Raw genomic sequence first — 14,523 nt, forward strand, 5'->3', positions numbered from 1 at the left:
GGATAAAGCAGCAGTAGTAGTAAAATTGCCAGTCCGGTCGTCGCACCATGACATGGATACATAAATAATGTCATAACTTAATAATCACAAAGGTTGAGCATTAACGATGCCACGTCCAAGGGTAATACCCCCGTTCATGCCCCTGGTAACACCCTGGCTTACATATATATAATATATATATATATATATATATATATATATATGTTGATATATATAATATATATATATATATATATATATTTATATATATATATATATAAATAATATATATAATATATATATATATATATATATATATATATATATATATATATATATACATATACATTTTCACATACATATACAAGCATACATATATCTACACACATAAATATATACACAGCATTATGAACTTTAGGCAGCAAAGTTCAAAAGAGAGAACATTTACAACGTCTAGCGTATAGGTCACATTTCATGAGGATATGAATAAAATTAACACTAAAGCTAAATGACTCGGTATCTTCAACTAATCCTACGTAGTGGGCACACTGAGTCAGGTCACGGATTCATGCCTCTGAAAAGGAGTTGAAGAGGCGCTCCTTCAGCAGGAACAGCCTCAACTTTGGTCTCAAGAGTGAGGAAGACCAACCAACGAGGAGGACCTTCGTTACAGCACCAAGGGGGTCCCCGGGGAGTTCGACGTCAGCTCTGGTCGCAAGGAGAGGGAGACCAACCTACGAGGAGAGCCTTCGTCACAGCACCAGGGGGTTCCCTGACAGTTCGACGTCTAGGCCATTGAGTCACTTGCCGGCGTCCTGCTTTGCCTGGCGTCTTCTGTGATTCTCTTAGGGCTTTCCGTTGCGGTGTTGGTTGCTGGCGGGGGAGAAACACGCTCTGCAACGGAGGCGAGGTCTTGTGCGGCGTTAACGGTGCTGGAGGTTATGGTGTTGGTGGCGTCTGTTGAAGGCAGGTCTCCTCCTGAGCCTGGAGGCTCTCTGGGCCGGCCGGTGGGTGGTTTGGCGCGGAACTTGTACTTTCTGTACTTGGCGTCGCGCTCAAGGAGGTGGTGGGGGCTGGGTCTCCGCCAACCTGGGCTGGGGCGAGGCCCACTGCGTCAGGAGTCCGACTTCGCCGCCACCACTTTGGGCAGCATGCTCTCACTCTCGGCAGAGGAGCATTCGGTAGAGCCCGAGGCAGTGGTGGAGCTCGAATTGGAAGTGGCTGTAGAAGCAGACGAGTTGGAGGTAATGGAGTCTCGCCATGGCTCCCAAGCGAAACCGACCGCACGAAAAAACTTGTTCAGTATTGCCTGGAGCGGAGACTGAGGAGCTGCCCGCTGATCCTTACAGGGGAGTATGTAGGGGTCGAGGGCGCGGTCGAAGTAGCCGTCGGGCACGGTGGGCGACGGGGGAATCATCTCGAGCTGGAGGTGCAGCAGAGGGCGTCCGCGCCGGCTGGAGCCTCCGGGGGACTTGCCGGCGCTGAGGGGCAGTCCCAGGAGGCGCCGAACCTCGCGCTGAATCCTCCGGGAGCGGTACAGGTACACGTAGGGCGAGACGGCGGAGTTGCTCAGCACGAGGATCATGGCCACGTTATGCACCACGTTCGGGACCCACAGGGGCTGGAAAGGAGAAAGCAACACGTCAACTCACGGCATCCCGAACGCACAGCCACCGCGTGCAGACACAAACACAAAAAGGGAGTCGTGTTGTGACAACCCTGACCTAGCAACATCCTGCAACGCTCCTAACGAGCTTCCTGCTTCCTTCCCCAATCACGGCCAATCCCAGGACATCCTCATTAACTTCCGCGACTTGGCTGGTCAGAGGTCAGGTAACATTAACCTTTTTTCAAGGCTGGTAACTCTCAGATCGACCTTTTTAATTCGAGAAAGCTATGCTGTAGAGAAGGTATACCCCAAACTTTAACGGCAGTCAATGATTTATCGTGATTAACATGAAGTAAACAATGAGAAAAATAATTCAACAACTAAAGTCTAGCAACGAGTTATGATAATCTTCCTATTTTCCTCTTCCCTGTTTTCTTTATAAACAACAACAATAACAAGAAAAATCCCTTGATCTTATGACAAAAGACAATATATTCAAATACGACCATCAAGTGTGTCAGGCACGGTGACACTGCCATTAAAGTCAATGAATAAATGTTCAAGACGCTTTCTCTCTCTCTCCTTTTCTCTCTCTCTCAGTGTCTTCCGAGAATTCTCACAGTTTATTCATTTAATTTATATCTTATCTATTTTGTCTGTTGCACTTTTGTTCTTTCCCTCCGTTTCCCAGTTCGTTCGCTGGTCTATTCATGTATTCAATCCGATATGCAGGTGTTCATTTATCTATGCCGTGTGATCTTTTTGTTGCCGGAAAGGTGATATTAGCGCTTATGATATTCATCGGTTTTCATCATGTTTTTCTCTCTCCCTTTTTCATCGACGGATTACCAATAACTGACAAAAGGGAAGGTAGACAATATGTTTTATGATGTGAAACTTTATCTACCTTTGCTTCATCTACGCCATAAAACCTCTTGAGAGTAAAAGGGAACATATTTCCCGTCAATGGTTATAAACCGAACATATAAAAAAGAAAATCAGTCTAGAAAAAAAAAAATACAAAACTAAATCCAACCTACACAAAGATTAATGAGAAAACTCTTTATCTCTATCTGTTTCTATCTATGTATATATAACCAATTATACTAATAGTAAAAAAAAGGCCTTTCAAACCTGATTTTTCCCCCCACAAAAAAATAAACAAATAAACAAACAAGTGAGTATAAAAAAATAGCAAAGAGCAAAATCTTCTCACCTGCACAAGCGGCGTGTGCAAGATGGCGGACGCGTAGTAGGGCATCCAGCACACGAAGAAAAGCACGATCACAACCACCGAGATCTTGGCGGCGCGGGACTCTTCCTTGTGCAAGAAGAGCGACGCGTTGCTGATGCGGTGACGGAGTGTCGTGACAATCTGGGAGGAGGTAGAGCGCGTCGAAGGAGTCCTGAGGAGGAAGGCGGGAAGGAAAGAGAGGCCTGGGTTAATGGGTTTGTCTTTTTTTCACTGTGGCGGAGGTTATTAATGTGTTCATAATTCATGTTCTCTTATGCTTAAATTACTTTTCGTTTAATGTTTGTTTCCAAAAACGGCGAGATATCACCATTTTGGGCGAAAAAGAGAAGAAGAAAAAAAATCATCCCTTGGTCAAAAACAAACGAAGCCAGCGAACGGCTCTCTGTCCGACTCACCTCGAGGGAGCTCTTGGAGGGCCGACGGCATCGAGGGTGGCGCCGCAGAGGGAGTTCCTGCGCGCCCTCTCGCTGTTCTTGTGCGCCGCGTGGTAGATCCTGACGTAGATCCAGATCAGGAGGTGCATCGGTCCTACGAAGGACACCACCATATTGATCAGGACGAAGTAGGAGCGGAAGGTCCAGATGTCTCCGCTGGGAGGCATCGATCCGCAAACATTCCTGTTGGAGGAAGATTGAGGGGTTAATTATCGGCTGGTTAGACACATAATTTGTTAACATATTCAATAAAGTAATAATGGTGATAATAATAAAAATAACAGTACTTTTAATATTGCAATTACCATCATAATGGTAATGACAAGAATAATAATAATAATAATAATGATGATAATACTCGTGAGATCTGGTATCATTAGTATCATTATAAAATTTATTATTGCAGCATTATCATCATTATAATGGATATATTCTTTATTCCTGTTCCTGTTCCTATAATTCATTGTTATTGTTTTTGTACTGCTTTCACTACCTATGGCTTGGTCCTTGCAATACAGTTGATATGATTCATCCCCTTCCCTTACCCCCAAACGTCCTCCTACTCCCCTGCCCCAGGACCCTGGCGTCCCCTTCAACCCCAGCCCCTTCCCCTCGGCTAGAAAGCCCCCTAGACCTCAAAGCCCCCCGTCCCGCCCTACAGAACCCCCGTCGGACTCACCACGCCCTTCCGGAGAGCTCGCCGAAACCCGCGGCGACGGCGATGAGCGCGGCGAGGACCCAGCCGCCGGCGATCATGGCGACGCTCTTGGGCCGCGTGACCAGCATGTGGTAGTGGAGCGGGTCCGTGATGGCGCAGAACCTGTCGACGGCGATGAGGAGCGTGGCGAACACGGACGCCGACGCCACCAGCTCCGACACGGCGTCCATGGCGCGGCACAGAGCCACCGACTCCCAGCCGACGTGAAAGGTGTCGGCCACCACCAAGGGCAGGAGGAGCCACGACGCCAGCAGGTTGCACACGGTTAGGCTCATGATGAATCTGGGAGAGGAAGAAAAAGTTGTTTAATAAAAGGGAAATAAGAGGAAATAACAGGAAATAACCGAAATGGAGGAGAAGAAAAGGAATGAAATCAATCCAACAACAAACATGAGCATAATGAACCTCCTCGACACGGTGGGTCTCGGTCGGAACTTCGCTCATGAATTTTATCCCCATTTCTTTTCGTTTATTATCATCTAATATTTTCGCCAAATGAATTTATTTGCATCTCAAACTGTCATAAAAACGAGATAAAGAATGTTTCATCATCAGCTTCTCAGTCATAAAGCTTAATCCCTGGGTGGCCGTGACGAGCGGGATGGAGGACAGACGGAAACATTACATCAGGCAGACATAGGAGACGCCGCTGATCCCACAATGAATGAATGATGTTGGTCGTCGTCCTGGCTCGCTCGACCCGCACAGGGAGTGTTGGACCGCTGAAGGTCGCCCCAGGTACGCCCCTCTCCCTCTCTCCCTTCGGCCCTTCCCCCCTCGCCTCATACCCCACACCTGTCTGCCTCCTTTTTGGGTATGCCTCGGGGCATAGGGTTTGGTAATCGCTATTTCATTCATTTCCCATTTTCGGTGATTATATTCAATATACGGAAGCGATAACACGCTTACAAGAAGAAGAAAATATCAACCTATACGCATTTTCTCGAAAGTATTACGAGAAAGAGAAAGAGGGAGAAAAAAAGGTGATGAATATTGGTTTGTGAATGTTCCTTTTGTCGGCGGATTAAGAATGCATTAGTTTAAACGCAAGTGATAGCTTCAGCCGACAGACCAATGCTGGGACTGTCAGCTTTCTTACCTGGCCAAGTCCTTACACGTCCGCTGGTGGTACTTACGGTGTGTTCATTTTATTGCCTTGCCTTTACAGTGTTGTCTTCGTGCAACATCGCGTTTACACTGTAATCATTACAATAATCGTAAATCCTTGCTTAACCCAGTAAAGAAAAAAAGAAGCCAATCGTAATACATAAAGTTTAAGACTGCGTTTTCGTTCACAGCAGAAACGCGCTTGGGGAACTCGAACGCCGTTTCGAAAATGCTGTTCGGAAAAAGGGAGGATTCTTTATTAACATTCGGGAAGCGGAGGAAAAGGCGCACAAGGACCTCGTCGCGGGAGGGTGCGAAGGTAAGGTGTGTTGGCGGCAATTAGAGAAGTATTTGAATGCAAGGATGCGTGTCAGGATGGATAGGAGTGTCACATCAACGTTTGTTTGGCGGACCTTTGATGGATGCGTCGAAGGCGGGGGAGAAGGGGGGTGGAGAGAGATCGGTCGAGCATAAAATTATTTCTTTTCGTACCGTCCCTTCGCCGCGTCTGAATATCTCAGCCTTTTCTTATTACTCTCTCTCTCTCTCTCTCTCTCTCTCTCTCTCTCTCTCTCTCTCTCTCTCTCTCTCTCTCTCTCTCTCTCTCTCTCTCTCTCTCTCTTTCTCTATCCCTCCCTCCCTCTCTCCCTATCCCTCCCTCCCTCTTCCTCTTTATTCCTCTCTCTTTCTCTCCATTTATTCACATTCGACTCCTCCATATTCCCCTAAACCACTCGCAGTTCTGCCAAGCCCTTAAAAAATACCGCGTAAACACCACGACGGGAAGTGCCATCCATAGAAGAGAATTATAAGTCCTTTCTACGGGGCACTCGAGGTCCCACACTCCACGCTCTTAAGCCCAGGTGTTTGGAACTATTTTCTTGTTCTCTTATTTGCATACGATTTCTTATCTTCAGGTTTTGGCTTGGTAATGGATTTCCGTGGCCTGGATGGGGGTGTTCATGACGTGCGGGTCTTTATTGCTGTGACTGTATTTTGTAGCGTTAAGTGGCAGTCTCTTTGTAATAGTGCATATATTTGGCAACCAGATGTTCAATTACAGTTTCTTAATGATTCTTAATGATTCCTCCAAAGATCATAAATGAGATGAATAATTCATCACGCATACGATTTCATAGGCAAGAACAAAAAGCTAGTTTAGCCGGAAGGAAAACAAAAAAAGGGCGCCTTGGTCGTTAATGACAGGGCTGGGTGATGGGCAGCTACACCCCCGTTGATGGACTGACGAATTGATCGAGGGCTGAGGGCTGAGGGGGAGGTGGTGGGGGTAGGTGGGGGCAGGTGGGGGAGGAATGGAATGCCGTTCCATATTCCATTTGCTACCGTGTTGGGGATCTGGTAATAAAGACAGTGACCCAGAGAGAGAGAGAGAGAAATAGGGGGAGGGGAGATAGAGAGAGAGGGGGAGGGGAGATAGAGAGAGAGAGGGAGAGAGAGAGAGAGAGAGAGAGAGAGAGAGAGAGAGAGAGAGAGAGAGAGAGAGAGAGAGAGAGAGAGAGAGAGAGAGAGAGAGGCAGTCGAAAAAAAAGTCCAAACGGTCCATTCAGTTCACTGGCTTCGATGGGGTCCATAGGTCTTCAGGACTTTTTTTTTCTCTCTCTCCTTCGACTTCTTACTCTAGGCCTCTTTCGACAGCCAAGGGCACGGCGGCCGGAAATGAATATGTGAGGTGCCGAGTAACGGGTATCGGTCAAAAATCTGTCGATTTGACAAACCAGGACGAAATGCCATCTGCCGCTTTTTAGCCACGGGGCAGAGAGAAGGTGGGGGGTGGGGGATGGGGGAAAGGGGAGTATGGGGATAAGGCCTATGGGGAATGAGGGACGTGGGGTTATACTTGGCACTCGAGGCGGCTGGAAGACCTTGAAAGCCATCTCTTTTCGTGGCGCCTCAAGGGCCTCGGTGTGAAGTAATACCCAAGTAGGTATCGCCTCTTTCCTGTCGGTCGAATTCTTTGTCTTTCGGAAATACTCTTCGTCTGCTGATTGTTTTCTTCTACTTTTGTTCTGCGTCTTGTCCTTTTCTTTCCTTCTCTCTCTCTCTCTCTCTCTCTCTCTCTCTCTCTCTCTCTCTCTCTCTCTCTCTCTCTCTCTCTCTCTCTCTCTCTCTCCTTCTATCTAATAATCTATCTATATATCTGTGTTTGTCTGCCGCGTCTTGCACACACATCCGCCTTCGCAAGAGTATCAACGAATCCCTTATATAGAAGATATTGCAGGTGTCACCGCTCCCCCCGCTGCGAGCCTAGGAGGTCCCCAGCATCCGCGAGATGTGTATCTAACCGGAAGATCGACTCAGCTCACTCAGCTTGATTTCTGGCACCGCGGGGAGATTGCCAGCGAGCCAGAGGCCTTCCACATCCTGGTACATTTAAGACAAAACGGAAGTACTCATATGGCAAGACAAGTGTGCGCGAAGACACTTCTCCAGGAGCTACTTAATGCACGATAAACAAGAGCTCAACAAAAATCCATATGGATGAAGGACACGCCACTTGAACCCTCCTCGGCGTCCTGTAGGCTTAGCGGCATGGCCTCTCACGCCCCGATCCTTCTCTCATTCTCTTCTCTTCCTCTCTCTTTCTCCCTCTCTCCTTCGTCCGCCTGCTTTTATAATGAGAGAGCATCGTGTTCATCTCGCGAACCCGATCATTAGGGCGTTCGTGACCACAAAGCCCCCCGAGCTTTTTATCCCCGCCCTCCCGCCCTCTCATGCCTTCAACTAAATTGGGATGAAGCCAATCTGAATATAGTGTATGCATGTCTGTAAGCACACACACACACACACACACACACACACACACACACACACACACACACACACACACACACACACACACACACACACACACACACACACACACTCACACACACACACACACATATACCTACACATATACATGTCTATAAAAAGAACGAGAAGAGATGACGACAATGATGTATGTTAACTAGGTTCATCATTATCCCCATCTTCCCCACTCTATATCTCCCCCTTCTCCCCTCCACCCCCTCCCAGAGCCTTGGGACCGGCGCATAATCAGACAAGTCACCATAACTCAGTCGACCCCCTTTCTTAACGGTAGCGAGACGGTGTTGTGAGACGGCGGCGGTTCGTAAAACGGTTCAGCGGTTCAACAACAGGCTGTGGCAAAGTGAATATGGATTTTATTCAAATTTCTCTCCCTCTCTCCTCTCCTCATGTCTCCCTATTTACATGGGAGATTGCTGGTCCTCATCAATCTCCCCAGCAAGAACGATCGTCTTTTGTTCTAAACGAGCAGACGCGTTACTAATGGCTCGAACGTTTGACGCGATTCGAGATCAGTTATCAAAGCAAATAAGCCGGAATTATTATCAGTGACTAACCACCGATAGACTATAAACAGAAGAGAACTACCTTCCCCTTCAAGTGTCTAGCTTAACCCCTCCCCCTTCCAAGAACGTTTTCTTTAAAGAGACGCCAGACAGTGATAAGGCTAAGTACACCCTACGCTTTTATCTTCCTTACAAATGTACAACGCGATTCGACCTTTTCCAGGACCTTTTTTTCTCTCTCCAATAGAAAGGCTATTACAGGAGTTCGCGGCGGGCAGGAGGAAGGGGCCACGACCGTGTATGACCGCCTGTCAGAAGGAGTGGCAGCCTAAGGCACTTGCAGACACGGGGCAAGGCAGAGGGAGAGGGAGAGGGAGAGGAAGAAGGAGAGAAAGAGAGGGAGAGAGAGAAAGAGAAAGAGAAAGAGAAAGAGAGAGAGAAAGAGAGAGAGAGAGAGGGAAGAGGGAAGAGAGAGAGAACAGCCGCCGGTGGTCCTTCGTGTTTGTGGGGGGAAAAGGCGGAGAATTTCCGTTGCGTTCGGTCGTTGTTGCTTTTGGTTTCTCTTGTCTGTTTGTTTGTTTTCAGCCTTTGCCTTTGGTGTGTTATTGGTTTTGCCCCTCCCTCCCCTTCCCTCCCTCCCTCCCTCACCCTCTCATCCTCCCTCCCTCTTGCCCTCATTCCACCCCACTCTTCCTCCCTCTCCCACTCTCTCTTTCCCCCAGTCTTCCAACCAGCCTGTCTCACTCTCGCCCCGTTACGGATTTTAGGTATTTAGACGCCATTTTCGCCGCATCAACCTCCTTCCTCTCCCTCAAAAAAAAGAAGAAAAAAAAAGCTGAACTGATTTGCGATGCATGAACGCTTGGCATCGGTAATGAGCATCAAGTATCCAGTGTTTTGGACCTGTCACCGTGAGAGGGGGTTGGAGGGGGGAGAGGGGAGGGGGGGAGTGGAATGAAGGGGGGTGGAAGGGGATGGGAGGAAGGGGGGGGATGAGGGGGTGGAGGGGGAGGGGTGGGGGTAAGGGGAAGAAGGGGGAGGGAAAAGGAGGAGGGGGTCGGAGGGAAGAAGAGGAAGAAAGGGTGGGGATGAGGAGAGTGGAAGTGGTGGGGGAGAGATGGGGATAAGAGGGAGGGGAGGAGGCAGAAGATGAAGGGTGGAGGAAGAGGATAGGGGAATAGGGGTGTGGGGAAGAGGTGAAGGAGAGAGGGCGTTGGAGAAGGAAGCCGAAAAGGGGGAGAAGGAGAGGGTTAGGGAGAGGGGATAAGAGAGGGAAGGGAGAGAGGGGAAAGAGGAAGAGAAAAGTGCCGAGGAGAGGCGGGAGGAATAGGGGAGAAGGAGGAGAGAGGTCGGGGAGGGAGGGAGAGACGGAGAAAGGGAGAGGGCGAGGGTTGTCCACGGACGCAGTGGCGGACCTCCGGACTTCCTTCTTCTCTCCTCCTCCTGACGCGGGCGGCGATGGGGGGGGGGGGCTGGGGCGACGGTCTTCTCTTCTCTCTTTGCTTTTGTATCTGCTCTATTTCCCTCCTTCTCTGTCTGTCTCTCTTTATCTATCTAGGTATCTGTCTATTTATTTATCTTTATCCCTTTGTCTATCTCTATCTGTCCGTCTGTCTATGTCATCTTCTATCTTCCCCTGTTCTGTCTTCCTTCTCTCTTCGTTTTTTTCCCAAATTCTCGTTCCCTTCGTCTCCTCTTTCCTCCTTTTCCCTCCTTCCCTCCCATCCTCCCTCCCTCCAACCTTCCCTCCTTCTCCTTCTCTCTCTCTTTCCTTTCTTCCCTCTAACCTTCCCTCTTTCTCCCTCTCTCCCTTCCTCCCTCCTTCCCTCCTTCGCTCGTCCTCCCTCCTTCTCCCTCCCTTCCTCCTTCCAACCCTCCCTCTTTCTCCCTCCCTTCTTCCCTCCCTTCCTCCCTCCTTCCCTCTTTACGGCTCTACTCTTCTTCTCGCCTCTGCCCCTCCCTCCTGTCCCATTCGCTCAACTCCTTCCGTAACCCCCTCAGCCTCCCGCCCAGTGTTCATGCTTATCTTGTGCCCGAATGTATGACGGGCTCTAATGAACTTTGCTTCCGGCTCTAGCCCCTCCCCCTCTCCCTTCCCCCTCTCCCTCTCCGACTACCCTTTACTGAGTCCCCCCCCTCTCTCTTCCCCCTCTCCCTCTCTGACTATTCTTTACCGCCTCCCCCCCCCTCTCTCTTCCCCCTCTCCCTCTCTGACTATTCTTTACCGCCTCCCCCCCTCTCTCTTCCCCCTCTCCCTCTCTGACTATTCCTTACCGCCTCCCTCCCCCTTTCCCCTTCTCCTCCCCATCTACTCCCCCTTCCTCTCCACCTCCCCCAACCCATTTCCTATCCCCCCTACCCCTCCCATCTTTCTCTCTTACCCTGTCTTTCTCTCACCCCTTCTGCCCTCCGCATCCCTCACCCTCCTACCTACCCTCCCTCACCCTCACCCCCCCCTCTTCCTCTCCCCCCTTTCCTTCCCCCCCTAACCGCGCCCTCACCCCCATATCCCCCCCCCCCATCCGCGCCCTCACCCCACATATGGCTGACGAAGATCCGTATCTCTGGACAAGTTGTGATAACTGACACGAGGGGATAATGCAACCACGACAGATTGCTGCTCCGGTGCATGTCTCAAATGTTAAGTGCTTCATTGACGTTTGCAAAATGATCGGAAGAGTTGTTTGCATGAGCATGAATATATATATATATGTATATATATATATATATATATATATATATATATATATATATATATATATATATATATATGTTTGTGTGTGTGTGTGTGTGTGTGTGTGTGTGTGTGTGTGTGTGTGTGTGTGTGTGTGTGTGTGTGTGTGTGTGTAAGGACGCTGAGAGAAGAGAAGAGGAGAGAGAGAGAGAGAGAGAGAGAGAGAGAGAGAGAGAGAGAGAGAGAGAGAGAGAGAGAGAGAGAGAGAGAGAGAGAGGGAGACCTAAGCAGAGATAAATAGTTTAAAATATATCTACATGTGGATCAGATAATCGCCATTGTGAGTAATCAAATATACATCAGACCCCCTCCCCCCCCCCAAAAAAAAAAAATCCGAAGTGAAGAAAGAATATGATACACGTATTCGAAGCACAAAGAAAATAAAGTTGGGAGAAGCAAAAACATGATAAACGAGGCCATAAAACGAGTCTGAAGATTACGAAAGGAAGATAACGATGTTGTTAAGACATGCGAGAAAGGGAGATAAACTTCAGGCACAAGGAGAGAGAAAGAAGACCGAAGAACGGAGGATACGAACGGGAAGAAAAAACGAAAGGAAGGAAATAGAAAGAGGGATAAATATAACAGAAACAAAGAGAAAATAGGAAAAAAACAGACAGACTGATAAAAAAAATTATATATAAAGATAAAAAGATAAATAACACAAATAGACAACAGATAGCATGATAAAAATACAGAAGAGAAAACAGACTGAAAAATAGATATAAAGATAGACAAAAAACAAGATAGATCGCAAGACAGACAGAAAGCAAGACAGATCGATAGATAAATCGCAAGACAGACAGAAAACGAGATCGCAAGATAGACAGAAAACGGGGTCGCAAGATTGACAGAAAACGGGATCGCAAGATTGACAGAAAACGGGATCGCAAGATTGACAGAAAACGAGATCGCAAGATAGACAGAAAACGAGATCGCAAGACAGACAGAAAACGAGATCGCAAAGAAACCAAGAGAAATAGACAGAAACCAAGAGAAATAGACAGATAACAAAATAGATCGCCGGACATAGTGAGATAGAGTGAGAAGGAAGCAAGACAGAAGAAATAAAGGGCGGATGCGAGAATGAGCAAACCCACACGGGAGGAGAAGGTGAAGGAGAAAGCCAGTGAAGAGAAATGGAGAATAATAAGAACAAGGAGAGAAGATAGAGGAGAGAAAAAAATATAAGGAAAAAGGGAATGAGATGAAGAGAAGAGAAGAGGAAAGAGAAGAGAAGAGAGGGGAAGTGAAGGAGCTAGATAGATAGATAGGCAAACAGACAGAAAAAAAAGGGAGAGAGAGAGAGAGAGAGAGAGAGAGAGAGAGAGAGAGAGAGAGAGAGAGAGAGAGAGAGAGAGAGAGAGAGATACATAGAGGGAGAGATGGAGAGAGGGAGAGACGAAGCGAGGGAGAAAGGCAAAGCTGTCCTCACACAGACGTATTCTTTACGACATTTGCAAGATGCGATACTCCCTCCCTCCCCTCCCCCTTTCTCCCCCCTCCTCCCCCTCGCCCCCTTCTCCCCCTCGCCCCCCTCTCCCCCACCCTTCCAATAAGTTGCGCTACGACAATGGCTAAGTTTGATTCAAGTTTTCCTCGTTAAGAAAGACCTACTTAGAGGGTTATAGATTCAAGAGAAAGAAGATTTCCCGGAAGTTGATTATGCGGGAAGGATGCTGTTTATTGTTTGTTGTTTGTTGTTGTTTGTTGTTGTTTCCCGGATCCGTTTTAGTATGAAAGAGCAATCACAGCGGGTAATATGATGAATTTATTAAAAAGAGAGTTTTACATGAAAAGATGGAATGTTTGTTTGCTAGCGTGTACTTATGTTTGCGTATGTGTGTGTGCGTGTGTGTGTGTTAATGTGTGTGTTAGTGTGTGTGTTAGTGTGTGTGTCTGTTTGTGTGTGTGTGTGTGTGTGTGTGTGTGTGTGTGTGTGTGTGTGTGTGTGTGTGTGTGTGTGTGTGTGTGTGTGTGTGTGTGTGTGTGTGTGTGTGTGTGTGAGCGCGCGCGTGTGTGTGTAAGTGTGTATGTTACTGTGTGTGTGTGTGCGTATCTATGTAAACCTCGTACCTGCCTAACGAACAAAATTTAAAATTTAAACATACAAGCAATAGCAACACGAACAACAACGACCCCTAAAAAAAGCAAAAAAAAAAAAAAAAAAAAAAAAAAAATCACCTCCGTTGCGAAAGCTAATCAGTCCTTCCTTCCTTCCTTAGTTAATGCAACATTATCACCGCGCCTTCCGACATCAAGTCGAATTTCAATCTCTCTACGACATTTTAAGGAAGTCATTTTTATAAAAGGCTTCGACGTCTGAGCGCTGAGGAGATAGAGATTAATGTGCTCAGTCAACAGCACACAAACAGGAGTTTAGATCCGAAATTTGCATATGTTAACGAAGATGGATAGTTCCAGGTTGTGAGCACGTCAGGGGGGGTTGTGAGTAGGACGGCGCCGTATTGTCAATTTCACTCATGCAAATTCCTGATAATGAGTTGCTAATCTATTGTTGCATGCACGATGAACGAGTTACACGGGTCGTCCAGTAATTTTCCTGCCCCTTCTTCCATCTGTGTAGAAGCGTGTCATTAACATTTTCTTATTTTCATGCTGATTATCTTAGTATCTTCGAGTTTATTATTAACTTCCCTGTATTTATCCTCTTCGATTTTTCCTTATGCTTCTCTCATTCCCATCTTCCTTTTTTTTTCTTTCTTTCTCTTCCCTCTCTTCTTTTTTCTCTCTCTCCCTTTCTTCCTTTATATCTCATCTCACCTCTATCTTTCCCCTCCATTTTATCTTCCATTCCATCTTTCGTATTTAGTCCTTTTTCATCTCCCTTTCCTCCCTTGTTTATCTTCATTTCCAGTATTCCTCTTCCCCCCATTCGTTCCCTCCTTCTCCTCCTCCTGTTTATCTTCCTTTTCTTTTCTTCCCCTGAAACTAGGGGTAGAGGGGGGAGGGGAGGGCAGGTATTAATATTGAAAGGAGGGCCGGGTGGTCTGGTCGTCGCCGCAGGGGGTGCTAGCCCCATGACCCCCCTCCCCCCCTCCTCTCTTCTCCTTCCTCTTTCTCTCCTCCTGTCTCTCCATCTTCTGTTTTTTCTATGTTCCCTTCTCCGTTTTTTTTTCTCCTCTTTTTTTCTTTCTTTATTTCTTTCTTCTCCCTTCTTTCTCTCTCTCTCTCTCTCTTCTCCTTCTCCTCATTTTCCTTAGTCTTCTTCTTCTTATTCTCCTTCACCTCCTCCCTCTTTCTTTTCCTCTCCCTCCCTCGCAAAAATCACACATAACAAACCCACAATAAGTCCACAAACCCACTGCTGTACTGAAACGATGAAGCAACA

The 14,523-nt window shown here is 47.4% G+C and overlaps 1 protein-coding gene across 2 annotated transcripts in view; it reads right to left on the minus strand.

Moving 5' to 3' along the window:
* Nucleotides 1-328: 328 nt before the first annotated feature.
* LOC119581075 (beta-3 adrenergic receptor-like) overlaps nucleotides 329-14,523 on the minus strand; it is a 76,866-nt gene continuing 62,671 nt past the window's right edge. For both annotated transcript variants that reach the window (XM_037929394.1, XM_037929392.1), the window contains exons 3-6: nucleotides 3,957-4,277; nucleotides 3,239-3,460; nucleotides 2,805-2,994; nucleotides 329-1,600 (exon numbers count right to left, since the gene is read on the minus strand). In XM_037929394.1, coding sequence (XP_037785322.1) covers nucleotides 1,094-1,600; nucleotides 2,805-2,994; nucleotides 3,239-3,460; nucleotides 3,957-4,277 — 1,240 coding nt within the window. In that variant the 3' untranslated portion in view covers nucleotides 329-1,093. The remainder of the gene's footprint in view (nucleotides 1,601-2,804; nucleotides 2,995-3,238; nucleotides 3,461-3,956; nucleotides 4,278-14,523) is intronic.

This window comes from Penaeus monodon, chromosome 14 (genome assembly GCF_015228065.2).
Source record: "Penaeus monodon isolate SGIC_2016 chromosome 14, NSTDA_Pmon_1, whole genome shotgun sequence".
Taxonomy (NCBI): Eukaryota; Metazoa; Arthropoda; class Malacostraca; order Decapoda; family Penaeidae; genus Penaeus; species Penaeus monodon.